Source organism: Chroicocephalus ridibundus, chromosome 9 (assembly GCF_963924245.1).
Source record: "Chroicocephalus ridibundus chromosome 9, bChrRid1.1, whole genome shotgun sequence".
Classification (NCBI taxonomy): Eukaryota; Metazoa; Chordata; class Aves; order Charadriiformes; family Laridae; genus Chroicocephalus; species Chroicocephalus ridibundus.
This window is the reverse complement of record NC_086292.1, coordinates 50,329,243-50,356,435: the sequence shown is the minus strand read 5'-3', so window position 1 is coordinate 50,356,435 and position 27,193 is coordinate 50,329,243. Positions and strand designations below refer to the sequence as shown.

The 27,193-nt window shown below is 51.6% G+C and overlaps 2 protein-coding genes across 9 annotated transcripts in view; one reads left to right on the top strand and one right to left on the bottom strand.

Annotated features, from left to right (window-relative positions):
* MAP1A (microtubule associated protein 1A) overlaps window positions 1-4,947 on the top strand; it is a 68,223-nt gene extending 63,276 nt beyond the window's left edge. For both annotated transcript variants that reach the window (XM_063345768.1, XM_063345769.1), the window contains 2 exons: window positions 228-460; window positions 1,407-4,947. In XM_063345768.1, the coding sequence (XP_063201838.1) occupies window positions 228-460; window positions 1,407-1,562 (389 nt within the window). In that variant the 3' untranslated portion in view covers window positions 1,563-4,947. The remainder of the gene's footprint in view (window positions 1-227; window positions 461-1,406) is intronic.
* A 4,279-nt stretch (window positions 4,948-9,226) lies between these two features.
* PPIP5K1 (diphosphoinositol pentakisphosphate kinase 1) overlaps window positions 9,227-27,193 on the bottom strand; it is a 49,743-nt gene continuing 31,776 nt past the window's right edge. For 4 of the 7 annotated variants that reach the window (XM_063345770.1, XM_063345771.1, XM_063345773.1 and 1 more), the window contains 6 exons: window positions 26,479-26,601; window positions 22,547-22,609; window positions 19,828-20,007; window positions 12,829-12,966; window positions 12,277-12,390; window positions 9,227-11,021 (listed from right to left, as the gene is read on the bottom strand). In XM_063345770.1, the coding sequence (XP_063201840.1) occupies window positions 10,327-11,021; window positions 12,277-12,390; window positions 12,829-12,966; window positions 19,828-20,007; window positions 22,547-22,609; window positions 26,479-26,601 (1,313 nt within the window). In that variant the 3' untranslated portion in view covers window positions 9,227-10,326. The remainder of the gene's footprint in view (window positions 11,022-12,276; window positions 12,391-12,828; window positions 12,967-19,827; window positions 20,008-22,546; window positions 22,610-26,478; window positions 26,602-27,193) is intronic. The other 3 variants (XM_063345774.1, XM_063345775.1, XM_063345777.1) reach the window with 3 other exon arrangements.

Below are 27,193 nucleotides of genomic sequence, written 5' to 3'. Positions count from 1 at the left end.
GTCCCTCCCCAAAGAACAGCAGAACTCCCTTTCCCTCCCAAGAGCTGTGACAGCGTTGGCACAGAAATCTGCCCAGGTCACTCCTGAGCAGCAGAGCCTGCAGAGATCTTAACTTGTTGCTGCAGCTGCAGGGAAAAACCTTTCTGGAATGCAGGTCCTTCAGTATTAATTTGAGTGTTTGTCCTTTCCAGAAGGGTTTTGATAGCCTCTGTTTTCTTTTTCCAAAGCTTCCAATAGTCCGAAGAGCAGCTTCACTGTGCCCGTGGGCCCACCTGTCTATGTGGACTTGGCGTACATCCCCAACCATTGCAGTGGAAAGAACACAGATCCAGAGTTCTTCAAGCGGGTTCGAGCGTCGTATTATGTTGTGAGTGGGAATGACGCAGCCAATGGAGAACCAAGCCGTGCAGTGTTGGATGCGCTCCTGGAAGGGAAGTCTCAGTGGGGGGAGAACCTGCAGGTAGGTCATGGAAATGCTAAGGAGTGTGTGTGATGCTCCTTGTGTCCCAACTGCTGGGGAGAAGGTGTGTGTCACAAACGTACCCAGAGGGAGGACGCTAAGAGGAAGCGAATGGTACTGGGGCATGTCCTGCTCTGCAGTCTTAGAAGAGTAACTGTTTCTGCCCATGGGGAGGAGGACACCTGCAAAATGGTGTGAGTGGAAGCAGATATGTCCTCCTTTCCACATCATTCTGAGGGGAGGAAGCTTTTAGAGATCGTACAGTCCTCCTCATCTGCTGCAGGATGAGCCTGTCCTCTAGCAAAAACAAGCGCCATCACAGCCTGAATTCACATCGGTGTCCCACACCCAGTGGCATTTGTTGCTAGCCTTGCTTGCTGAAGATCTTTCTGATAGCAACTTTTTATTAGTGCTTTTAAAGCAGAGTGTTCTTACACATAGTTCTTACTTAGTGAGGTTTGCAGGACATCCTGGATGGGCGCTTTCTGAAGACAGGTACAAGAAAGTGTGTATGATCTTTCAGATGAAGCAGGCTCAGATTTCAAGGTCCCCAAGTTGCGCATTGGGTCAATATTCACATAAAGTCTAGTATCAGGCCATTAACAGTGACACTCTCAGCCTTGTCCTTGTGACACTTGATCTTTCTGAGCCTGTTTTCTGAGCTCCACAGATGCTCTCCCCTGCGCTGCAGCCATTTTCATCGTTATGGTGTTAGTGCTGCCAGTTGCAGCCAGCTCAGAGCGCCATTGTGCTGGTACTGCACAAAATAAAGCACCAGCTCTGCCGTAGAGACAGATCTAACATCTGAAAGACATTAAATAGAACAAGCAGTACCAAGGGTACAGTGTTCCGAAATTAATGGGAAATTTTAGCCTCAGCTCCTATGGGCATTGTTTGTCACTGCAGTTGTTCTCAGACAATCATCTCTGCTGCTTTCTTTTCCCAGGTGACATTGATCCCAACGCATGATACTGAGGTGACACGAGAATGGTACCAACAGACCCATGAGAAACAGCAGGAGCTAAACATCATGGTACTGGCAAGCAGCAGCACTGTTGTGATGCAGGATGAATCTTTTCCAGCCTGTAAGATCGAATTCTAAATCTCCCACATTTTGCATTCATCCATTGACTCTCCAATCACCGATGCAACATCAGAGACGCCATCTAATCACAGTCCAGTTCTTCTCTGGTTTAGTCCTCTACATGGTTCCCATTTGTCAGGCAATCGGGTATCCATCTAGCTCAGCACTGGATGCCATGAGAAAGAAGTGCAGGGCTCTGTAATATTCTGGACTGAGCTAAGAGTTTGTGCAAGAGCAGTTGCAGGCCAGGGGCACTTTCACTTTCCCTGCTTTATTCTGCTGCCTGTACAGTTTCTGTAGACTATCTTGGCTGCCTTGCTGCTGTGAGAGCTTGTTCTACTCTCTTCCTGGCTGCCTTGCCATTTAACTTGTAGCACCATGAACCTCATCTTTCTGGTGAGGGCTGAAGTGCTGCTGCTGCATGTAGACAGTGCATGGGGGGCAGGGGGGGACAGAGAAGAAAACTAATTTGCAAAGAAAATGCACCTGGGAGATGAGGGAAGGCGAAACCCTGCAACTGTACATGACAGTGAAGGTCATTCTTCCACCTCCCATCCTGAACGTACAGGTGGTGTTCTGAGCAAGAGGACCTGTACTCCAACTAGGCAGGACCACCATTTGCCAGCTCTGCAGGTTTCTGTCCCAAGTATTTGGTTGTGGCATCCTGCGATACCTGCTCACTATGCTCAAGGAACTGGGGTGAAGGACACGCTTGTTCGGGGTGTCGGTGGGAGGGGAGGGTTCAGCCTGTTTGTTGTTCTTTGCTACAAAGAGCACATTCCTAACCTGCAAACGTGAGCTTCGCACACACACAGTGGCCAGCTGACTCCTGCACATCAGCAGTGTGACAGTAGGAGGCACAGAGGGGCTGTTGCCTGAACAGTCACACAAATAGAGTATCCAAACGCACAACTACAGCCTCCTTAAAGCAGAAGGGCTGAAACAGCCCTGGCTGCTCTTGGCCTAAAATGTACGAGAAACCTCCCTGTCCTTGTAAACCAAAGGCTTTCTTGAGGATTGTGGTGAGGCCGCTGAAGAACCCGCACGCCGTACTGAGCGAGGCTGGCGTCTGGCCGGGGCAGCTGATGTGCGCCAGCTCTGCAAGCAGCAGAAGTTTCATCACCGCCCGTATGCTGGGGGTCCAAGCCTCTTAGCTGTGCTCAAGATTTTTGTTGTCCCCTTACGTGTCCGGGATGCGGGAGCGGAACCTGTGGTGTGAGGAAAGAGAACCCCCTTCCAAAAACACCCAGGGAAAGTAGTTTAATGAGTGTAGTTGCTCTTAGTTCCTCCGCACCTGTGGCAGGGACACGCAGGCTCTTGCTGCCGGCACAGATGAGGTGCTGTGCACACCTTGCAGCTGGCAGCCCATTGCTAGTGCAGCCGTTGTGGGCATGTGTCCTCGCCCCCAGGCCACCCTGGCAGAAGTGTGGCTGTGTGCCCTGAGTGCGTCGCTGCTACTGAGCGGGCACCCGGAGCCCCCTTGGCACGCGCACCCCTCCCCGCTGCGGGGCTCCCAGCACCTGCAGGGAGAGCAGTGCAGCGTGACAGCGCTCGGTGCCCAGAGCCTGCAGCACCGCTGAGCCTGTGCCGCCTCCAAGAGCATTGCGAGAGCGTCTCATCGCAAAGATGGCTTTTATCTTTCCGTAAGACAAAGAGCGTGGCAGTGGGGTGTGCTCTGGAGAAGGAGAGAGGAGATAGAGAAAGCGATGCTGCAAGGCTTGACATGCACCTCAAAGGTATTTCCATCTGCTGTCCCCCACTGCTTGGCCCTAGGCCGAGGTCTGACTCCGTAATAAGCATCCTGGGACCCTGTGTTGTGCTTGCCTGGGGCTCTTCAGTCTCAGTGCTAGTTTTCTGGCAGCTGATGTAAAGGAAATGCTGCTTAGAAACCTGCTCCTAGGACTAAAATGGAGTTTCTAGGGAAATGGTTTATTTTGCATTTAATTTATATATTTATTTTTTGATGTTAAGCTGCATTTTGTGTAGATTTAATATTTTAATTTATACATGTTAACATGACACCATGTGCTCTTAGTGTCAGTTTAGAGGTTTCTCCGTACAAATACTTAGATGCTGCAACTTAAACCACAACAACATAAAGAGACCATAGAGAACTTTCTGGCAGCAAAAAGGGTCTCCGCTTGCAGCCTGCAAGGCTGTGTCTAAAACCCAGCAGCTGCAGGACAAAGCCTGAGGCTAGCAGCCCCTCCCGAGGAGCAGCCGGCCCTTTTGACACAGCCCTTGTTAGGAGCACGAGAGCTTACTCAGGGATTCAGCAAATCCCTGCCCTGTGCTGTACTCATTTTAACCGTGGAATCACGGGGTGGCTGCCAGAAGAATAAATGTCGTTCTCTGTAGCCCGACGGGGTCAGCGTCTGTGAATGTTGGTTATGGCAAGCAATTGCAGGCGGTGACAGAGGTGCTCCTGCTCCCCCCCAGCACTGCTGGGGGGGTTTTGCCTTCCTTCGAGGGGGGGTCCTGGCTCACCTGCCGATGGCACTGGCTGCCAGCCAGCGCAGGCGCGGGATGCCAGGCGAGAGGAGCGAAGGGGACCCTCAGAGACCGGCTCCCTGGATCCCAAAGCGTGGCTAGGTGTAAAAGCTAATGCACTAACTTTAGATAGACCCACACATGAATGTTTTCTCAATTTTAAACTTGAAGCAATTCTGACTAAGCAGCAGTAATAGTGAGGCTTTGCAAGGTGCCTGCATCCTCCAGGCAGGAGCGGGGTCACTGGCGCCTGCCCGCCGTGTGCCGTACTCCTGTGCTCCGCAGCTGCGCTGCTTGGACAGCTTCATCCCACGCCCCTCCGCTCCCCCCGCCTCGAGGATACATTTTTTTTAGTCTCCCGTGGCAGCCTGTTCTGCCTTCTGCTTCTCTCCCTCCCTCTCTGTCTTCCTCCCCTCGTCCTCCCTCTCTCCCCCTTAAAAAACTATGGTGAAAAAGACTTGTAAAAATGCCAATTTGTAAAGAGTCTGACCCTGCTTAGCCTGCAGGAGCCAGCAGAACCCATCCAAAGCCAGAGGTAATACAACACTACAGAGAGAAACAGTTAAACTCTGCTTTTGCTTGTTTCTGCATGTGGGCAACAACGCGTAATCTTCCTGTATGTAATAGGTACAAAATACTATTTTAAACCTATAATTAAAAAAGTGAACGTCTTAACTGTATTGAAATGGCAACTTGTGCTCCTAGCTTCTTCTATGCTAAATGTTTTAAGAACAGAGCCCTGATTCTTTTCTTCAGCATCACGTTTCTCTTTGAATTTAGTTCCTTGAGTTCTGTCCTTTTCCCATTTCCATGTGAAACACTCTGTAACTAACTGCTGTCAAGAGAGGAGCCCAACACATTAATAATAAAGCCACATTAATTGCGAACAAGAACACCTCCAACTGTTTCAAGCCGTTCTTTGGGTGAGTCTGTACTGCAGGCAGGGGCGACGCAGAGACGGCCGCCATGCCTTCCCTCCCTGCTGCCACCCAGCCCGGCTTCCCCAACACCACATCCTCTCCCGCGGCTGCTCACACTCCTGCGGCCCCAGGGAAAGGACGGGCACCTGAGGGGCACAGAGACCACCTGGGACCCCCACCCCAGCAGGGAGGTTGGCAGCTGCGGCGGCCTCCCCACCAGAGGAAGTTTTGGGCCCCTGCATGGCCGGCCCAGGGCCCGGGGGGAGCAGCCCCCGTGCTCTGGTGTGGAGCCCGGCACGGCCTGTCCCGCTGATGCCACAGCTCCTGAAGGATACTCTCCATCGTGGTCCTCTGCCTGTCCCTGCGCTGCTCGGGAATGGCTGCTCCAGCCAGCACCGCGGGCCTTCCTTGAGCTGGTGCCATGGAGGCAGAGGGCCGGGGCGCTCAGCCCGACTCTGGGCAGCCACCAGCTCAGGGTCTGTGGCCACCATGCTCTGCCTGCCCCTGCGGCAACAGCGGGCCTTGGCACCCTGCGGAACTCCGAACCCACCTCTGAGGGGGAAATCACTTTATTTCAGCTCTGTTAGCTACTCAGCAGAGATGTGGGACTGCAGCCCTCTGTCCTGCTGCGCGGATGCCGTGGGGAGGGGCTGACGCCCGGTCAGCCCTGCTGCTGCCCGAGCTCTGCAGGAGGAAACGGGGGAAACACAAAGGGAAAAGGAAAGCAGGTGCTGTGCTGAGACCCTCGGAAGAGGGGCCGTCGTGGCCACGGAGCAAACCACGGCTTGTGCAGCATGTAATGGAGAGCTCGGGGCAGCTGCCAAAGCTGTTACTGGCAGGGGAGGGACCACAACCCGCTACCATAAACACAAACTATTTCCACAGATGCTTTCCAGGTAAACAAGCACATGGATACGGCCGTGCCCCTGCCAGCTGAGAGGCTGTGACCGTACATTTCCCAACGGCAGGAGTACACTGCGGCTGGGAAGCTTTCGCGTGCCCGTGAGACCTGGATAGAAGCATCAGTGTTGATCCATGGGCAGGTGTCTGCAAGGAGGAACCGGATCAGCCCAGGCCACCAAAGCAGGCCTTGGCTTTGCCAGGGCTACAGTTCAGCGACCAGCTGGACTTTGCTCAACTCAAACAAGAAGAGGGGAGCAGCAATCCTTCAAACTCCTGGCCTCTTGCTCCCCTGTGGCCAGCAAACAGAGCAGGCGTCAGCTGGGCAGCGCTGGGGCCAACAGCACTGGGCCACAGGAGGAGCGGGGAACGGGACTCTCGCAGCAAGGACAGAAACCAGCTGTCTTCTGCTGGCCAGCTGTGTCCATCACTTGCTGCGTAGCACTTCAAGAGATAAGGGTTAGTAATTTGTGGGGAAGCGGCATAGCTCTGAGAAACCCGAACAGCTAAGCAAAGGACAGGTCCCAGTAAGGCAATGAAACGGCCCTTCCTTAATCAGCTCCATCAGTATTTGCAAACTGATGAGCCAGAGGAGTGTCCGAGGCAACAGCAGCAACATTGACTTTGGTCTTGTTTCAACCATCAGGGCTGCCTGGGCCTTGCTCCGCCAAAGGCCCAGAGCCTGCACACGCAGTACAACCCCACCGATCCCCCACCTGCAGGGACGTGGCTTGTACACGCAGGCTGACAGAGGGCCTATCACTTCCCACAGCCTACACAGGGCATCGCCATACTTCAGCTACTTGTATAGACAGTTTCCTGCCCGTTCTGCCACACGACTACAACTCAGGAAGAGTTTTGCTTAGCTGCATCTGCCAGGGATTTGACAAGCCTGATACAAGCTGTCCCGGCCACTGCAGGCGGTATTAGCGACACCCAGCCAGGTGCAGGACCACGCAGCAGCCACTTGTGCCTCTCCCTACTTAGGCGGCCTGAAAGCATTTGAAAGTGCAGCTTATGCATCAGCATAGATTTGAGGAGCCAGAACTGGCTTTGACAGGATTAAGCCAAAAATATTGGCTCCTGCCCTTGTATCCAGAAATTGTGCAATTGCCCTTTTCTCCCTCCTTTGTGACTCACAGCACTTCCTTACACCACCCTTCTGCTTGGAAAGGGCTTTGTCATTAATCACTGCAGCTGCGAAGCCAAGAAAAACACAGTAAAGACACTGCGTAAGAGCAGACGGGTCGGTGCTCAGATGTCACAACACACTCTGCAGGTGTTCGTTTGGACGTGTTAGAGCATCGTGAAAGACCACAAACTTATCAACAGCGGCAGCTATTAGGCAGCTTTTAAAATAAAGGGCACTGTCCCTTCTTGGCCTACCTATTGAAGAGAGCAGACACAGACTAGGACGCAGTTCTTGTACCACTGCAGGCAGCCCGGCTTTCTTTTTGGCTGGCTGTGGGATGATACCTGCCTTTGAGTTCAGGACATTTGCTTCCGCAGCGTAAGCACTACTAGCCACAATTAACCAGGTTGCCTCCCTGTTACTCTGCGCTGCACCAGGAAGCCCCCTCTGATCCTACAAACTATCTGGAGAACAAAATTTCGCAGTATTACCAGTATGCAAAGTACCAAAGCAGCCAGATAATTTCCGGCTAGAGGACTTCAGAAACCAAAAGATACATTCAGAAGCTGAAATTAGACACTAATTAGAATTTGTAGAAATATTCTCAATTTAGGGATATGGAGGTTTGTGTTTTTCATCACAACAAAAACCCTTCTGGTCTCTCTCCTGGCCCCGAGCGCTCACTGAGCTGGAGAGACGCAGCTGCAAGCTGCTTCCCAAGCGTCATTCCTTTTTCATTTCCAGGTGATGAAATGGTTGAAGATTGGGGAACGTTATAAATAACAATGGTTCTTGTGAGTGGCAGCAATCTACCCAGGAATGCAACTACTGCAGCACTCAGACATCCCTTCTTGCAGAATGTGGCCTTCAGAGCCTCGCAAGAAAGGCCACTTTTGTACTCAGATGCAGCCGCCGCTCTCGGGCAGTGCTTCCACAGCACTTGTGCTGCCCCTGCAGAGCTGTGGGAGCACAAGGGCACTGCGGCCAGTAGCTGCTTTCTCTGGCGGGGAAAGGGCTCCTGACGACAAAGCACCCCCAGAGACTGAGTCCAGCCTGTCTCCTGTGCTGCTGGGCAGTACGGCAGGAGGGCAGCCAGCACTGAGCATCCCCTGGCTGTTTCCTGGCAGCGTGGGGGCCGCAGGCAGGAGGTCTGCCAGGCACTTGCAGGCAGTACAGCCATCGCTCCTGCAGGCTGCGGGGCCCCGGAGGCAGCAAGCTCCCAGCGGTGTGGGGTGAGCACCCGAGCGCCAGGCCCTCACCCCACAACACCCTGCTCCATGACCCGCTCGTGCCACCACTGAAGGGGCTGTGCCCCACCAAGCAGGGACAGCTTGCGGCAGGGCCATCACGGCAACCACCCTGCCCACACCTGGGCCATGGCCTCTGCTCCGCGGGCGCAGGGGTGGGTGCTGCCTCCCCCAGACAGAAACACCCGAATCCTGGCACGAGAGGCAGCTCTGGTGCCCAGCCGGGCCCTGCTGCTGGGGGGCGGTGGGTGCCATGCGCTACCGACCCCGGGAGGCTGGGGGCAGGGCAGTGGGAGCAGGGCGCCAGCAGTGCCAGAGGGGCACGCGCAGGAACGAGTGCTGCTCTGCCTCCATCCCTGCCGCCATCTCTCGGGGCAGGGCACGCTGCAGCCCCGTGGCCTCGGCCCCAGAGGGACCCGCCGGGTATCTGTTAGTGCAGGTCTTTAACGGAGGGTTGCGGTGAAAGCCAGAGGCGTCCCCAGGCAGCAGGAGGCAGGCCCCGCTCCCTGCACCCCAGCTCGCAGCAGAGCTGGCACGTCCCTGCGGGAGAGAGGGCCAGGCCTCCTCCCCCTGCAGGCAGCTCTGCCACTGCTGCATGGCAAGTGCGAGTAAACATGACCTTTCTTAAATACCCAAACTGGCAGGTAGGGATTATCAGGCATGAGGAAGAGGCCACGGCACCGAGAGTATGCCTGGAACCAAAGAGAAGGAGTGGGCCACGTGAAAGGAGCTGAACACTCTGCCCCAGCATCTTCGTTCTACCGCAAACCACCCTGGGACCTGGGAAGCCAGGACCTCTTCCCAGTATGACCAGTTCTTCTGCAGAGGAAAAAAAGAGGTATCTGACCTTCTTGAGTAAGGCCCCATGCCTGTGCACTCACGTCCTCTTCCAGGATGGTGGAGAATGAGCAGGGCTTGCTGTCCTGGGCACCCGCCAGCTCTGGCACACACACACTGCTGCGCAAGTCAGCATCAGAGACAGAGAGACGCCAGACCCACAGCATAGATTTACTGTGAACACACATCGTCACAACACAGCGCGGAGATCTTTGGGCACAGCTTCACAAAAACACGGAACCTAGCTACAGACAAACACGCAGACTTGTCCATAAATACAGGAGGCGCAGGAGGCACAGCCCTGGCCCGCACTCAGGATGCAGCAGGGACATTCGTGTCAATCTTGCCCTCAGGCTTGTGCTCACAAGTCATTTACATAAATATGTATTAAATACTTTTCATTTTATATATAATAAAGATTTCTCCTTATTGGTTTCTAATAATCCTGATTTGTTCAAATAGCAATTTCTTTTAATTTCTGTCACCAAGACTTCAGAGCTGTACCCTGCCTGACCCTTGGGGACGAGAAAAAAAACAAACCCGTGTGTATCCTCCCTGCCCACCTCTCTCAGGCAGGATCCCCAGGCTCCTGCCTGCCTCAGACCAGGAAGAAAGCATTCAAGTCCACACCAAAGAGACATTTTTCTTGCAAGTGTCGGCCTTGAACCTGATCCCCTCATTACTCTCCTTCCCCCACTCATCCAGAACGCTTTCTGCTTCTCCTAGTCTTCCTGCCATGGACCCGCAGGACCTGTTTTTGGTGGCCAGTGCTGGGAACTGAGAGAGAGGAAGAAGGTAGGAACAGAGAGGAGGTTGGTGGTTGTGGTGGATCTGCTTACTTTGGGCCCAGAGTGCCTTTCCCTAAAGGCTATGAGCCAAATAATCTCAAGGCAGCATCTGTCCCCTTTGGACTTACCACCCCAAAAGCCTTGGCTGTACCAATCCTCTAACTCTGCTGTCCCGGCGAGCACACAGCCCTTGGGACACCAATGCAGCCCCATGTCCCTGCTCCGTGGAGGTGCCATGCCGGTACCAAGACTGCATTTGTTGTTCATTTAACAAGGCAGATGGGGCATTGTCTCTTGCCAAATGGCAAAGGGCTGGCTTGTGGAGGAGCAGAGCAGAATCTTCCACACCTCAGAGTCCTGTGGCCTTGGGACATGGCTTGTTCTGTGCTGTGGACAGCCAGCTGCATGAGGTGCTGTGCATGAAGTCTCCAGGCTAGAAGCGCTAGCAGTGTGCTGTCCAGTGAGCTGCTAATTCTGCTGATCCTCCTGACACAGCGGCTGCAGCTCCTCCACGCTTTTCTCAGGAGGCAGTGGCTGCACCTGGCACGGGTGACCAAACAGACGCTGGCTTGACAGACCACTGTCCCCCAGCAGCTCCTTGCCCTGAATATGCTCTGGATCCAACACCTCTCCCAGCAGCTCCTCTTCACAGGGCACCAAGGTCTCCTTGGACAGCCCTGACTGATCCAGGACAGTCATTCCCCCTGTGTACCCGTTGCCTGGCTTCACTCTTTCCCCTGCCAGCCTTATATCAGACCCTGTACCACACTTTGGGTTCCCTGTGTTACTTGGCTCTAACATTTCCCCAGCTGATTCTTCTTCATCCAGCTCCACCATGCTCTTCTCCTCTGGGTAACGGTCCTCCGCCAGCTCTTCCTTGCACAGCTCCAGGACCCTGCCTGGCTCTGGGCACTTATTCCAGATCAGGGTCTCTGGGGCACTTGGCTCCGCCACTGACAACCCAGACATCCCCACCTCCACGTCAGTCCCTCTGCCTGGAGGCTGTCTCTCTCCTTGCTCAGGGGACTGGCTAGTCAGCTGCTCCTCACTTTTTGGGGGACTGATGGAAAGTTTCTCAGTGAAGCTGAAACGAGCGCAGTTGTCCACAGAGGTTGGGGAGGACGGGCCTGCACTGGAGACCGTACTGGAGGGGCCACTGCTGTCTGCAAAGAGGAAGAAAATCTTAAACATTTAGTTGATCTTTCCCCAGCCCAAAGCCTGGGCAGACCCGAGCTGTCGCACTCCCACAGTTCTACCTCCCATGGGTGAGGGTCGTCTACATGCCATGCAACCTGGCACGGGCTTGCTGCTGCCCTTAGGTGTGTTTCTGGCAGCTCAGCTGACGAAAACCCAAGCACAAACACCACACTTAACATCTTGTTGTACAGTGCTACGTTGGCATACAGCCAAGAGTGGATTCTGTTGCCACCATAAAGCAATATGTGAATTGGGATGTTGCGCTTTGAGCTGAAAAACAGTTTCTTTCATTCCCTCTTTATTATGGAACGCTCTCAGCTTCAACTTTGCTCCTCTTGGTTCCTGCCACACACAACCCCTGAATGTTGAGCTAGAGTCACCACTGGAAGAAGAAATATAGCTTTTCCACTAATGCTTATTCTTGCCTTACATCGCACAATGAGCAAAACTGAGAAGAGATCTAGATTATATCTAATCCAATAAAGGGGGGAGGATTAAACAACTGTTTTCAGTCAGATCAGTTCCCTGACCTTGCTCTCTACACAGACACACACTACCGCTGGCACAAGGAGCGTACAGCCAGGAGAAGGGCAGGACTGCTCTTCCAGTGGCAACCTTGACTTGCGCTATTAAGGCATTTGCTGTGCAACTGCTGGCTAACCCTTTCCCCGTCGAGCTCCAGTCAGGTCTGCAAAGGGGACCAACAAGTCACCAGCTCTGCAGAGACTGTGACAAGTGAGGCCCAGCAGCTGCAGAAAAGCCTGTAAGTGAAGAACTAAACAATCACCTCTCCTGTTTGGAGCTCTGTCTGAGGCGTGTATGTGGCTGGCTAGGAAAGGAAGGCATTTCCACCTGCCAGCAATGAGCTGCCCATGTGTCGTGGAGAATCACAAAACTTGAGGTGGAAATGAAGTGCATTCAGGCCCTCCATGTCCTAGAGCACAAAGCAGAGGATGTCTGGAGAGACAGCCTCCATCCAACAGTAGTTGTTCCCATGATATACAATATTACAGAGAGTCCCCTTTTTGCATCTTTCTTTGGAAGCTTTTTCACAGGGCCTACAACTACTTTCCCTTTTACCTATTTCCCTTTTCCATTTCTGTTCCTTCAAGGGCAGCGCACAGAAACCCTGAGCACCAGTACCAATGCCACCATTTGGCACCCTTTGCTTCCCTCCCTCACCGTCACATTCATCCCTGATCAAGAAGGGAGAACACTCACACCAAGGGGGCTTATCCGAACGCTGGCGCAACGGCAAAGAGGATGATGACAGGATTCGCTGGGACATAAAGGGGTCTCCTGGTATCTGGCTGCCAATCATTGAATCAAACAGAGCTTTGAGAAAAAAAACAAACAACACAGATCAGTAATATTCAGACAGACATAAAGGAATGGCTCATAGCCCAGCAGCCACAAGCAGGCACTCCAGGAAGAGCTCAAGAACGGTGCAAATTCATAGCTGTGCTTGTCCCTCAGCTCCTGGAAATATGAGGCTAAGATTTCCCAAGCTGGAGTGTGTATCCACATCACCGCACTTATCAGCCACGGACAGACCTGGCCGATTACTTGTCTCTCAAGTAAGTGGCCTAGGATGGCTCTGAGCTGGATCCCATAGCTCACTCCTGGGCTAGAACACCCTGGAGCAGGTTTCAGAGACTGCGATTATTGCCAGTCCTGTCAGGCCAATCTGTCCCGATAATGTAAAGGACCAAAAGGTCTCCTCGCCTCGACTCTGTTCTGGCTTACCCAGAGACAAGCCCACCTCTCCAGTACCTGCGGTAGACTGGACATGCGATTCGCTGCAACTCCTGCACACAGCCGTCAGGAACTCGTTGACCTGTCGCAAAGAGAGGGAGTTGTGCAGGGTCTCCAGGGGATAAATGGTGGGAACCATGGAACAGCCTTCAAAACCTGGAAAGAAACCCAATCAGAAAGTGAATAGAGCAAACAACAACCTAAATCCATGCAGGACCACTCATGGTCGAAGTTGCTGGGCAGTCCAGGATTCAAACACCAGGCACAATCAGGCCTAAGGTCACCTCTTCTAGGCAAAAAAACCACCACTAGGCAATCACATGCAATAACAGACCTGAAAGCAAGCGCCCAGGCACACGCAGAAGGAGGGGGGAAGAGGAGGAAACGTATCTAGCAGCAGTCGTGTTTGCTGCAGAGCCTGTGACCCTTCTGCTAAAATACACGGTTATGATGGAGAACTTAGCACAATGCCCCACACTTTACAGAAGCTAAACAGAACTTGAGTGAAGCCGACAGAATTTCCATGAAAGGACTCCCACCACTAGTGACACCGTCCACCCTCTCCCCCAGTGAGGTAGCGCACGCTGCTACAACGGCAGGGAGCGGCAGAACCTGCCTCTCTCACAGCAGACCCCTGCGTGCGCCTGACAGACTGTCTCCCAGGGAAGGGCTGGGCAACTGTTTGAATTATTTGTCCCCTTAACAAGATCTCACTGCCAGCAAACCCAGGATTAGTAGAAATAGGTATCTCAACATTTAACAGACACGTGCTCAGAGCTAAGCTGTATCACAACCATTCACAATAAATTCTTTGCTACTCGAGCCAGCAGAGTATTACGGCAAAGCATCTTCCTTTTCATCCCAGCTTCTTGGCAATGCTCTGTGGCACCAACCAACTTGAAACTGTCAGAGAAGCCGGGAAGAGCCTCTGGGCATATGGGAACGAGGCCTCCTCCTGCTCGGAGCCTCCTGAGTTCAGAGGCATCTCCACTTCTTAAGCTTACGCTTCCCGTTCTGTGACTCCCTCGCTCCCTCCGAGGAGCTCAAAAAGACCCTGTGAAGGAACTGGGTTTGTTCCTACAGAGAAAGAAAATTACTTTGAAATGCAGAAAGTACAAGAGCTCTTGATGCACCACTGTGTCAAGATTGCTGCCCAGTGCACTGACAGGGTAAAACTGATCCCTTGACAGCACCTAAGGAGAAGGCCTAGAGCACGTCGGTTATCTGCTGTAGTCATTGTTCCAGTCACCTCCAGGACAGCCCCTGCCCCAAGGCGCTCATCTCGCCCAGTTCTGCAAGAGGCAAGGAGCATGAGCCAGCAGATGATACTTAGAGTGAATCTGCATGCAATACGAGGAGGCTGCAGACCAGATCACCACCAGTTTGCGATGCTGCAGAGACACGCTGCCGTAACAGCTACTGGAGACAAAGAACCCTCCAGACAGTCCGGAGATTTTTCCTATGCCACAAAGGGCCTACAAACATCAACTCTAAGACATGAAGGATAATGAATCCTTGGCTGGGTTGAAGGAATGTAAGACACGGGAAAAATACTGCAGTCTTCTAACACTTACTGGGAAGTCCTTAGAGTGGAAGTGCTGAATAAGGAAGAGTATCTGTTCATTATTTTCTAAAAGGCATTCTGGAGACAGAGCTAAAGGAAAAGGGTGAGAGCAAGACTTAACGGACAACCGCGCGGAGATGGTTGCGGAGCAGCACAACATGAGGCTAAGGTCATTTCACAACAGAATCTGCTTTTAAGAGGGGCCAAAGTTGGCTCATCTATTGGGGTCTCCAAAGACAACGGGAAGAAGTTTGAATATAACAGGGCAAAGCAACGTAGTTACAAGATACACTGAGGCACTGATGGGGATCCGAGTGTTTGGGCACTCCTCTAATAAAGAGGAAATGAAAGGTCCAGCATTAAAGGAAACATGGACCACTGACAACGCCACTGATGTGAAGTGACACACCTATGTCCCCAGAGACCTTGCACAGCTCTGCTCAGCGCCGTGTCATTTAACTGGTCTCAAGCAAGTAGAGAAAAAGCAAAAGTTCACCTTCTCAAGGTGAAGCACTACTATTTCCAGGGAATCCCTCTGGTTTGTGTACGGCAGCCCTCTTCCCTGCACACCTCCCTTGATCTGCTTAGCTGCTGGGGAGAGGCCAACAGCGGCAGCCTCATACACCACAGCAGAGCCAAAGCAGAAGTTACTGCTACAGACCGTTGTCCTTCCGTGTATCGCAGCAGCAGCCAGTCCCCAGCGACGGCCCTGACCACTGCTGCACCGCACACATCTAGCAAAGAACCAACATCTTTGGGAAGGGGCAACAAAAACACAGCCTGAGTGCAAACCACAGGAACCCTTCCAGCCTGACAGTCACCCACTGCTGACCGCTCCGCTACTGCTGCTGCTTCCCGAAACTCCTTCCCTGGGGCCTGCAGGGCAGGGGTCTGTGATGCAGACAACAGCACAAGAAATTAGACAGAATTCCATTCACTTGGTACCAAAGTCAAACAGCAGCCCACAGAGGAAGGAGTTTCACTTCTCATTTCATTCAAGTTTGACTAGAGCAGCTGCGTTAGGGGTGCAGAGGGCAATCTGCTCCCTTCAGAGTGAGACTGGCCCTGCAGGGACAGCACATGGCTGCGGTCTGCAGACCAGAGCAGCTAAAAATGAATCCCAAAGTCAACTGTAAACTTCTCCCAGCAAGGAGTACGGCATGGTTATGTCTCCAAAATTTTTGTTCCTTAAAATAGGAAGAAACCATCTGTTAGAGTCAAGAAAACAAGATTTGGTTATGGGAAAAACCTTAAGATACACAAGGCAGTGGAGTCTGCTGAGTATGTATTATTTTGGATGTCCAAGGAGACTGCGTGTGATGTGGGGCAGCAGCTATGGGGGAATCTCCACTCCGAATCAATAACGCAGCCGCATCCTGGCACAGCTGCAGAGAGAATGGAACTGCCGCAAGAGCCATTCTGCAGGTGAGAGCACCAGAGGTGCAGTCCAGCCAGGGGGCTACACGTCCTGTTCCGACTCTCCCAGGCACACTGATGCCAAAGCTGAAGGCCCACCCCTGTTAGAGCTGAACTAACTGTGTTCCAGCCTGAGCTCTTCTCCCCGGAGCTTCATGTTCTTGGCAAGTGCACATTTACTGCCCCCTGGCAGAGGCTACTGGGCGCGATCTCGGTTTATGAAGAAGTCGTCCAGATGTTCAAGTGGGAAGTGACTCTCCCCTTAGAGTAAGACTGTTTCAGAGCTGCACACAACACTTCATAAGAGTATTAAGAAGGTGATTTGGGTATAAGGACCCTTTTGCAGAGATCATCTAGACACTATACTATATAAAGCAAGCGTAGACCTGCACCCACCTCACATCTTCTGTCTAAACCAGAGAATCCCAGACTTCTAGGAGACTCCAGCAGGCGGTAGGAACACACAGATACGATTCTTGTGAACAGCTATCTCGTAGCAGATGACCTCAAAGGAAGAGTCAAGAAGTGCCACCTTTTTACCTGAACTACATGATGGTGAATTCTGAAATAGCCAACACCTACTTTATGATCACGCGGCTTGAACATCAAGCAGATACGTTGCAGGTCTCTGAGTGAACCCTATACGCTGAGTTACACTATTGCTCTTTCACTGCAGATGTAACAGGTACTTTCACCCATTTAGCTATGTTTTCTTCAGTCACCCTGAGGTCTTAAAGAAAATTCAACCAAAGGTGTTAGCAGCAGAAGTAAAATAAGCAGATTTTTATACTGGGAAAAGGGAAGAACAAGGGAGAAAACACGGCCTTGAATTCATTTGCACCTTCTTGATTACTGCAGGAGTTGTCCCAGTCTAAACCCTCAAGAGGAAATTGATACCATTTCATTAAGAGGAAGCATCTAATTTGAATCAAGGTAACACTAAGCTTCCTAAATTCTAAGTATGTCCAGAGAGACAAGAAGAAAGCATACTGTGTAATATGAATTGGGAAAGTTTAGTTCATATGGAACACGTGTGCCCCCCGGAAGGAAATCAGTGCAGGTGTGATGATCCCTCAGAGCTGGTAATTCAGCAGATCACCTGGGAGCCAGCGGACTTCCTGGCTAGCGGGCATGACAAAGGAGCAGTCTTCACGTAGTCCAAATGGCATATTCCTCAGCTTTACTAAGATTGAGCTGAGGTCCCAAATAGGGCAAGCTTCTCTACTAGCAGAGTGGGCTTGGTCAACGAGAGAACGTACTTGCTGCTGCTGCAGGCTCACAAGCAGAAAGCAGCCAAACTGCTGTCAGCCAACAGACAAAGACAGATGCCAAGGAAGACTCAGGTGAGAAGTCTTTCTGGTCCAAAGCAATCCTTTTTGCGTACTATATTTTTGTCTGAGAGTTCTGAACATTACTACACACAATTTGACTAGCAGAAGTTGCTGAGTTACACCCAACTCTCCAGTTGTGAGCTCTACACTGCAGTGGAGAGGTACCCGTTCCTTTCTAATGGAGACCCCGAAAGCAACAGGCAGCCCAAGGGCACCTGGCACATCCCCAAAAGGCCTGTACGCCAAAGGTCTGGATGTCAGCGCTTCTGGAGTAAAGCAGCACTTGCCCAGCCCCAGCACAGATTCGGAAGGGCACAGGAGAAAGCACGCTCAGCAAGTTCCTCTCCAACATGCTTGGTCAGTCCAGCCTCTTTTGTGGGGAGAACTCCCATATGCCACATGTATATTTGTATGTGTTTATATATGCATACACGATGTGGACATGAACTAGGATTTTTGCTAAACAGCCTTTCTAAATTTAAGCCTGTACAGTCAGCCTGAAGGTCTACCGTAGCTCAGCACCTCTGCCCACAGCGCCAGAAGCGGCTGCGAGTGAAGGGGTGCGAGACGAGGCAGCGTGCAGCGACTCTTCCCCCAGGCAGTCCCCGGACTCCGGTGACCTGCAGCTCAGAACGGCTCTGACCCTGATGTGCCTCGTCCATATCCTCCAGTCTCCCCTTGAGCTCAGTTAAACTCCTAATCCCCCCACGTACCACAGTGAGTAGTTTCACCCTGCGTGGAAAAAAAAATCTGTCTGAAGCTGCCTCTAACTCTCTCTATTAGAAACCGCCCAGCTCCCGTACTGGAACAGACATTGAACTGTGGATCCCCACCACCGCTCTATGGGCCGCTCTGACCACTGTCACAAACGTCTTTCCCAGAATGCAAATTTCTAACTTTTACACATCCTCCCGAGTGGTGATGAACAGATCAGAGCCCACCATTTTGGATATGAATTTGAGGCTGTTTCCCCTTGTCATGTAAATTTTCTCTTCTCTTTCCCAGCTATGACCACACAGATAAGGTTCCCAGACACACAGGTTCCCAGACAGATTGCTTCGGGGCTCCACCACCGTTCTTTCCAAATATGGATGCCAACTGCATATTTGTAACTCCCTGAGTTTTAATTCATCTTTTCTTTGTGTGGATAGAAGTACGGTTGAAAGCCAAGAAAGAGCAGACAGGAGTATGCAGTTTTCACAAGGGGGGGGGAATTTGCGTTGTCAGCTGCAGAGACCGGAGACGTGTCTGCTCTGAGAAGAACCCCAGCAGGAATCCCAAACACGCTAATTAACTGTGGGCTTGATGACAGAACTGAGAAAGCAGCAAGAAAGAACTCACTGATTGCAGAGACCCGATTTCCACGCAGGAAGGCTGCTGCGCTGAGGAAGGTAACTCACAGGTTTGGCTGCATTAGGGCAGGCTGCACAACCCAGCACCGTGCTGCAATATTTGGCGTATCGCTGCCCAAAGCGCTGACTTCATTTCCTCTCCCCACCAGAGCCCCCAGGAGACGGCTGAGTTCTGCAGCAGGGGAAGCTCAGCTTTGGAGCAATCTGCTGGGTTCCAGCATCTCTTCCCTTGAAGCAATTTTGCTCCTTTTTAGCGTTTGTTGCTAGGAGACCAAGGATTGTCCTAATTATATATGAAAAGCAACTGCCATCTCCAAATTGCCTACTTGACAGAAAGGGCTATATCAAGAAAAAATAGACTGTGTGAGGAAAAATTCTCTTTTCCGGGCTCTGAAAACGCTTGATCCTGTTGCTTCACTACCTGAAAACCTGTACTGTTTCTGCCCCTTCCACCTACGGGTCTGAATGAAAAAGGAGGTCCATGCATCACACCACACAGCTCAGCAAGCCACATGCACCAAGCAGGTTTTATGGTGCAAGGCAAACACGAACAGCCAGCCCTAGCTCGCTGCCCCTCAGAGAGGAATCCTTCTACCTGTCTTAGACACACTGAGACCTCAAGGCATCAGACTTCCCATCTGTGCCAGAGGCTGAAAAACATCAGAGAAACTGTAGCAAGCTTTGATTTATAACATCTAGATTCAGTACTGAAATCGCCTACCTCTTCCCACCAGAGTCACGACACGCTGCAAAGATCCTAACCGGCAAAACAGATGCCATGCAATGCAGCCACACAGAAGCTCACTTTCTACCCTGTCTTAACTTGGTCTCTCTAGGAACAACACAATCCCACAAGCACTCGCTTCCCCCAAACTTCCACAGCAAGTTCACTCTGCATGTGACCAGCTGCAGCACCTCCTTAATCTTCTTTCTTCCCATACTCTTACACTTTGGTTCCTCCGTAACAGTGGGACACCTCCAGCGCTCCACGGGCCCGCACAGGGGTATCGTGTCAGCACCAGTAGGAGCTCAGCATCTAACCTGAGGGAAGCTTAAGGGCTTACCCTGGCTACAGGACGGAGGCAACGAACCATTGCCAAAGATGGAGAGAGCACGGTTACGGCCACACGAAGAGCACTGGCTCCATGTGGAACGGCTACTGGCTAAGGCTCCAAAACTGCCGGGTGCGACAGCCCACACAGCCTGCTGCAGCAGCAGCCCAGAGATTTAAGGGATGCAGTGAGGGAAATGCTTTCCTATTTTAGAAGCAAAGCATACTTTGCATTCTCAAGCAGACAGTGGTCCCTGCTCAGCTACAAGAGCACGGGACCAAGGCAGCTGCGGCGTGCAGTACCGTAAAGACACTCCAAGTCATCCTGCCCTGAGATCAGCCAGCTCCTGAAGAGGCGCAGGTGGTAGGAGCACTGCTGGAGGTGATGGGCTAGAGCGGCATCCAGGGAGACGTTCCGGCTCGTGGCATAGTCAGAGGAAAAACGGCGCAGCAACTGGGCAACGTGGTGGTGCTCAAACGCATCTGGAGGAAAGGGGGCCACAGAGAGTGAGAGGAGCGGGGCAGGTGCAGCTGGGGACAGAGAAATTGAGGAGATGTGGGGATGGAGCTGCCAGCACCAGGGCTGCTGGGTGGGCAAGACCCACACACAGGCTGAAGCCCCATCCCTCCCGCAGGGAGCGGGTCGGGGTGCCCTCAGATCCACACAGCCCCCGTCACTCTGCCAGGCCAGCTGCCCGGCCGGGCCAGCCTCCGCCAAAGGCAGCTGCGGCGCAGGGGCAGCCCCCGAGCAGCGAGGCTTCACCTTTGTAAGTCAAAGTCTGACAAGCAAATACGTTTTAGGACATGTTCCGATTCCATTAAGGCTCAGGTTTGGCTAGACAAGAAGGTCAGGCCCACACTTGCCCTCCCCCAGCTGAGACAAGAGATCCGGACTGCCAACAGAGCGTTCGAGTCCTGCATCCAAACGCAGCCAGCCACCCCAGCACATGGAAGAGAGCAAATGACCCGGCATCAGACGACCGGAGGCTGTGAAAGGGATGCTGGGGACAGCAGGGTTTGACTGAGAGCACAGTGCTTAAAGCAGGAAGGACAGAGGGGGCACAGAAGCGCTGACCGCCCCTCTCTAGATCTCAGAAGAGCCCAGTGCCATCTTCTGTGACATCCTTGCATGGCAGACAAGGCACCAGCACGCAGGCGCGTCTTCTCCACGTATACAGCTCCAGGACTCGTGTCACACTCCCGAGACTCACAAGACCAGGGCATGAAGCACACAGCCTGATGCTGTGCTTGGCCACTGCTTTGGTTCACCCATCCCATTTCACCACACAGAGGTAGGTCTTCAGAAACAAAATGCAGGTTCAGAGCCGTGAATAGCTTCTGCATCCTCAGGCGAGCAGCTGGTGTGGCAAAACAGCCTTCCTGTGAAAACCAGTGCCAAGCCTAAACCAAATATGCCTAACTTCAAGCTCACACCTGCTGGACCTTTGTCTTTGTTTTCTGGATTAAGGAGCACTTTGCCACTAGAAATAGTCATTGGTTCTTGAGAAAAACCTGATGCCTAGTTTCACGTTACTGTATCTGGGGCGGAGGCAGTTGCTTTACAGTGTGGCTTAGGAAAGACTGATGCTGGGTACAAGTGTTGCTGGCAAGATAGAACGACACATCCTGCTGACATACACCACGTGAGCTCAGATGGCATCCAGACATACAAACAAATCGAGCAGCTGGCCACTCCGGGAAAAACAAAACTGAGCAAGCACAGAAAACAGGTTCCCTTCAGGTATTTGAAACAATAAAGCCACTTTTAGCTGCCCCTTCCCCTTTCATCTTTCCCAAAACTCTGGCCTTCATAGTAGTCTTCTGAACTTTTTTCATCTTCCAGATCACGTAGAGCAGAATATCTTCACATTTACTAAGCAACAAGATTGCAGAAGCAGCCTTGATCACATAAGACAGAAATACTTGACCTGACACCTTTCAGTGATCTGCTTTGGTTCTAACTTGTCTCAACAGCAGGAGCCATGAGGTAGGAGCGGTGCGGTGAAACAAACCTTTTCAGAAGTTTCTGCGCAAGACTTGGAATAATAAACACTAGTTCAAGGCATCTGCTACAACAGAGCTAGTGGTCTTTAACCTCAAAGGACTCCCAGTTCGGGTGTTAGGTTAGCAGCAATATGAAGCACAGACGGTGAGAAAACACAAGCAATGTCAGGTGTCCTTTACCAAGCCTCCTCGTCGCTGCTGGCATGACGGGAGTGAAGCAGGTTACACCCCCCCGGGTGGCAGGTGCAGAACCCCTCCTGCCTCAGGAAGGCAGCATTGTCCACCAACAGCAGATGAGTGAAAGTTCTGGAGAGACACCATTCCTGGGATAACCTCTGCGGGAAAGGTGAGCCTACTCCCACCAACACCACCATGCCTACAGTAACCCAAGGGACCACCCGAACAGACAAGTCTGCAAACAGGAGGCCATGAGGTTACCAGTACTCCTAAAACGACTGTGCTGAGGAATACCACACGCAGAGAGAATGCTGTCAGCACCTCCTTCTCTCCCACCGTACACCGCACTCTTCCAGGTGACACGTGGGCAGCCTCAGGCTATCCTTGTTTTGGTCCTGCAAATCTGCATTGTACAAACTGAGGACCTAAGCTGCTGATGCTCTTACAGAATATGGAGCGGATATCCCCGGCCCCAAATCCGATGGTATTCTCCCCCCGACCCCCACTCCCCGAAAAGGGAGTGTGAAAGAAGGCCTTAATGTTAGTAGTGGAATTAAAGGCTGCTTAAGGAGTCCGTTCACAGAGCTGCTGCTCTTGCTTTTTCACCTGGGACGCAAATGCCTTGGGGAACAGCAGAGGAACCACCGAGCAGTTACAGAGGATGAATGAACAAGTTAGTCACAACGAGACAATGGGGGGAGGGTGAAGCGTGTTTGGACACCAGATACACAGACACAAAAAAACCACAAGAAGGCTGAGAGGAGAATATGTGCAGAGAGAACTGAATGTGAGCATGGGGTTAGAAGTGTGAGGGAACGTCAAATCAAGGAAGCAAACGTACCATTAGTCGGATGCTTTGCAAACGACACAGAAAATCGTTTTACGGCTGGCATAGACAAGAGCTCTGAGGAAATAAAAACAGATCATCTCAGTTAACAGCCTGCTTCTAAGGATCCCCGACCTTCACATGCTTGCAACTACCCTTTCAGATTCACCTTCTTCTTGACCCCCATAACACGTGCTCCCCTGGGCACTGCTGTGGCTCTGACCGCACCTCTTGGCTTCCTTGCACTCTGCCGGCTCCCGCTTCCCCTGCGCTGCCCTGACAGGGTCTCCCCTGACGCTGCAAAGACTCAGCCACACTCTCAGCCACAGGCAGCACCTCGTTCCTCCCCACCACGCTTCCAGTCATCCTGAGCGCGACCCAGGCTCGGTCCAGTGCAAGATGCGGCCGGGCCATGCTCACAGCCACAGGAGCATGTGGCAAAGCAGAAGCACAAGAGTCCTCAGGATTCACCTCTGCCCAAGGAAAACCACAACCGCTCTGCAGAGGAACTGAAGAGCCCTGGCATAGGTAAGTGCAGCTCGAGACATCCCCTTCGTGCAAGCTAAACAGAGCTATTTACACGTTTGAAGCTAAATCAACTAACGAATTGGTGAACAAATAGAAGGCCCGTGAACACATGCCTCTACAGTTCTGTTGCTCAAAGCATTTCAGTACAGAAGAGGTTTTGGGATACACCCGTCAGACTGGTCCTCGGGCTTCTCCTGGCCACGTCCCAGGCCAAGCTCTCCCACAGAAATCACACATTGGAAAGACAGTGCAAGGAGAGACTCTAGGCACCTAATGGCGTGTAGGGAGATGAGCTTTAGAAGACATGGATTAGTCTCCATGTGCACAACAACAAAAAAAAAAAAACAAAAAACAAAAAAAGGCTGAAAACTTCAGTTTATTCCCACTCCAGAAATTCCTCAGCCTAGATCAGACCACCTGTATGTAGGATTTGATGCGAGAACCCAGCCAATCATACCTTCTGCTGCTATTTAGGAACTTTTAGGAAATACTAGAAAATGTTTTTATTTCCCTCTCACGTTTCATGCGGCCGTTCTACCTAGTCAGTAGGGTCTGTACGCCTACCCCTCTACTCCAAGGCTAGAAGATACACTTAGCAATTTATGCTCCACACCCCCACTGTGCTTCTCCAGCTACATCCACCGACTTGGCCAAATAATATATTTAAACCAAATCTCAAGCTTGCTGCAATTTCCTTCACCAGCACAACAGCCCTAAAAATTGTTTTTCTTTCTTTAAACTCGACAAAGAGAACATGACAATCTTCCCTACACGTGCGGTCCCTTAGAAGTGTCCCAGCCCTGGAGCTGCAGTCAGCCAGCTGGTAACCCTCTCCATTCCACCCCACATCTCCCCCCGCCTTTACAGCACACCCATTTACATGGTACTGCCACACGGCTTACTGGACCCCTGGCTGCAGACAAGGCAACCTCAAATCACAACCACCAGTGGACCTTCCCTCAGCCTGAGGCTGGGACACAACTTTCCACTGAAGTCTTCCTTAGCCTCTTCCAGCCCCAAGCAAAAAAGACGTCAGAAATAAGGGCCATTTTAACTTCCCTTGAGCAAGTCTTTAATGAAGTGCTACAAGCCATGCACCACACCTTGAAGCATCACAGCCATGAAAAAATATCAGAGTTCATGCAAAGATGTGCTACAGAATCTGGAGGTTTTAAAACATTATTAGCTTGATGACTGTGAAAAAGGCCTTGATACAAACATACTGCAAGAGTCTGCTGTAGCTGCTGTGTCACCATATTCAGCTCTAGTGATGTTTGGTTTAAATGCCATTGTTCAGCATTTCATTGGTGCTCATTTAAGCAGGAACATGCAGATCAAGGCCTTATTTCACATTCCAAACTACCTTCCCCAGAAGCTAAATTCCCCTCTGCCTCCTACTTGTTTTTCCAAGCCCCCCGACTTCTTCCTCACAATTGCTCTTATTGCAGCAAGGTGTTGGTAGCACAGGGTGCCACAGCACCCTAAGAAACATGAAAAAAGAAGCGTAGCATCAAGATGAATAATTCTGGGCTGTGTTAGTCACACACTAGTTAAATAAGTCTGCCTTTAAGGACTTGAGGGCACAACTGCGTCTCAGCATGCAGAGACCTTGACACCGAATTCAGGCCAATGCAGCAGGACTCTGCTCTGGACCCGGAACGCAGGCAGCCAGTTGCAGGCACACTCCTACTCACAGCCTGCAGGGAAAGGCAGCACCGGCACGGAGCAGAACCTCTTCTCTTCCCAGCTGGGTACAGAGCAGTCTTTGATGCTTTTCCCTGGGAATCAGTGCTGCCTTGGATTCATGCTGCTTGCAGATTTACGGAAGAAAAGCAGCCAGAGCCCTCACTGGCCTTTTCAGCAACTCTCCTGGTATTCCCACCCCTGTCCTGTGCCAGACATCATCAGCTTATTCTGGGACCTATAAGTAGACAGTGCTTGCTGCCTTGAGCAGCTCAGACTGGTAGAGCGGGGTTTAAAATCCCTCCAGCTCACCCTCCCTGTATCGCTCACAGCCCGCTGAAGAGGTGAGAAGCAACACAGTTCTCTCTTACACAGCGAGAAGCAGCACAGAAAGCCAGTATGCATACTGACCTCGGTACAACCGCATTCAGGAGGTTCCATCAGGTCTGAGAACTGGGCAGCATCTTTCCACCCTGATTTGCTAGGCCATTTTCCTTGCCTCAAAAGTGGACAAAAATCCAAATGGACCAACCTCCCATTTTCCCCAAAGGCCCCAAATTACTGCCTTAATCATCTCCCCACCTTATAATCCAACAGTGCTAGTGTTCGTCATGATCCTGGTAAGAAAGGCACTCAGACTGGAAGGTATTGAGCAAAATACCATTTTTTGGAACTAACACAAAAAGGAAAAAGAGAGGACAGATAATCTTACATCCGTTCAGATGCTGGGAAGCCCAAGTTGTGCAACATTAGGTGGATTTCCAACCAGGACACAGCACGCTGTGCAGGTCCTGTCCACGGAGAGGTTTGTCCACCACTGCTTAACTCAGCATTCCAACAAATGATATGTTAATCGGCACTTGCAGAGTCCGAGTGCCTGCCTTAACGGGATCACAGCGGACACTTGCAGTTGTGCGTTACACCCCCACAACTCCTCCAGGATACCCCAGTCTTTCCCTGTGCTCCAATTTCCTTGAAAGTAGCAACACTCTCTCTGCTTCCCAATGCACAACGCACTAGGACTAACTGCAGATCCATCTGCAGCCAGCAACACCTTTCACCCACGTGCATCAGGCAACATTTATACTAATGACCCAAGTAGATTTTACAGGATTATCTTGCTGAACTTTAAGGTAGTTTCTGCAGAAGTGCACAATGACTTTTGCAGTATTTCATGTGAGTATCCCACTTACCTCACGCATTTCAAGCATATTACACTTGCTTTCTGACAGCTACCTCGGACTCTTCTGTGTACCCAGCCTTACTCTAGTACCCATCTTATCCACCCCCAAGCACGTTGTTCTGCCCCTGGGTTGGCTCCACCTTCTATAGGGTGAGGACTACTGTCACCACAAAAGCTTCACTTAGCATCATCAAGATCACCAAGGTAAGCAAGATGATGCGACGTGCTGGATTTCCACACCAGGACAAACCTATTTAACACCTAGACCAATAAATCCTCCTCCACAACAGCAAGTAGTATTAAAATGTCAGAGCACAATCAGACCCCAGTAATACCATACATCGGCATAAAACTCCTCGCACAGAGTCAGCTCCTGTCTTGTCTTAGCAAGGGTCACAATTTCTTGGGATACGATAAAATGCATAACTGTAGATGCGACGAATATACACACTCAACTGTCATTCTTCTTCACAGTCTAAGTCTTTGTCTCAATAGCATCCTGAGACACCAAAGTCCACACATTAAGCACCTGCTGCACGGGGAACACACATACCGTCTTTGTATGTCAGGCTGCTGGCAAACTTTTTGCCATGGCTGCGTGCGTAGTCCTGGAGGTTGGGGGCACTGGAGGAGCCTCCCAGCACAGTGGTGCTAAACAGGCCGGTGCATTGTGACCCTGGAAAGGCATGGAAGGTGTTAGTATTACATCTCCACTGCATGCAACTACAGAAAAGCAGGGTTAGTCAAAGAATGAGGAATGAACTGCCACTTCGCAGGCAATCTCAGGAAAACACATGATGCCAGGGAGCATGGGGAGGCAGTATTCCCGATTCTAAATTCAGTAGTGCCAAATGCACATCAGGTAACCCAAAACTCAGCACCAGGAAAGTTCCTGACTCCTTCCAGGGGTTTATTTCCATTTGGCTTTCTTGCCCTGACCTAGGAGAAACACCTTGACACCCTCCAGTCAGCAAATCTACACCGTCATGTGAGAAAAGCCAGGATGCCAAATCACTGACGTTCGTGTCACAGGGCTTCATTTCTGCTCTTCTGCCCTTTCTCTTTGGAAAGCTCCTTTTTCTGTAGGACACCGAGAAGAAGAAAGGACTGCCTGATCTGTTGATCAGCAAACGTGGATTAATCACTCTGTCACGCAGTAACAAAAGCAATGTGACCAGAGAGCTTTCCTTCACGAGCTGCTGCCCTGATGCCATTTCACATCCACTGGGTCATGTCCTGCTACTCCAGAGTAGGTCCGATTGCTCCAT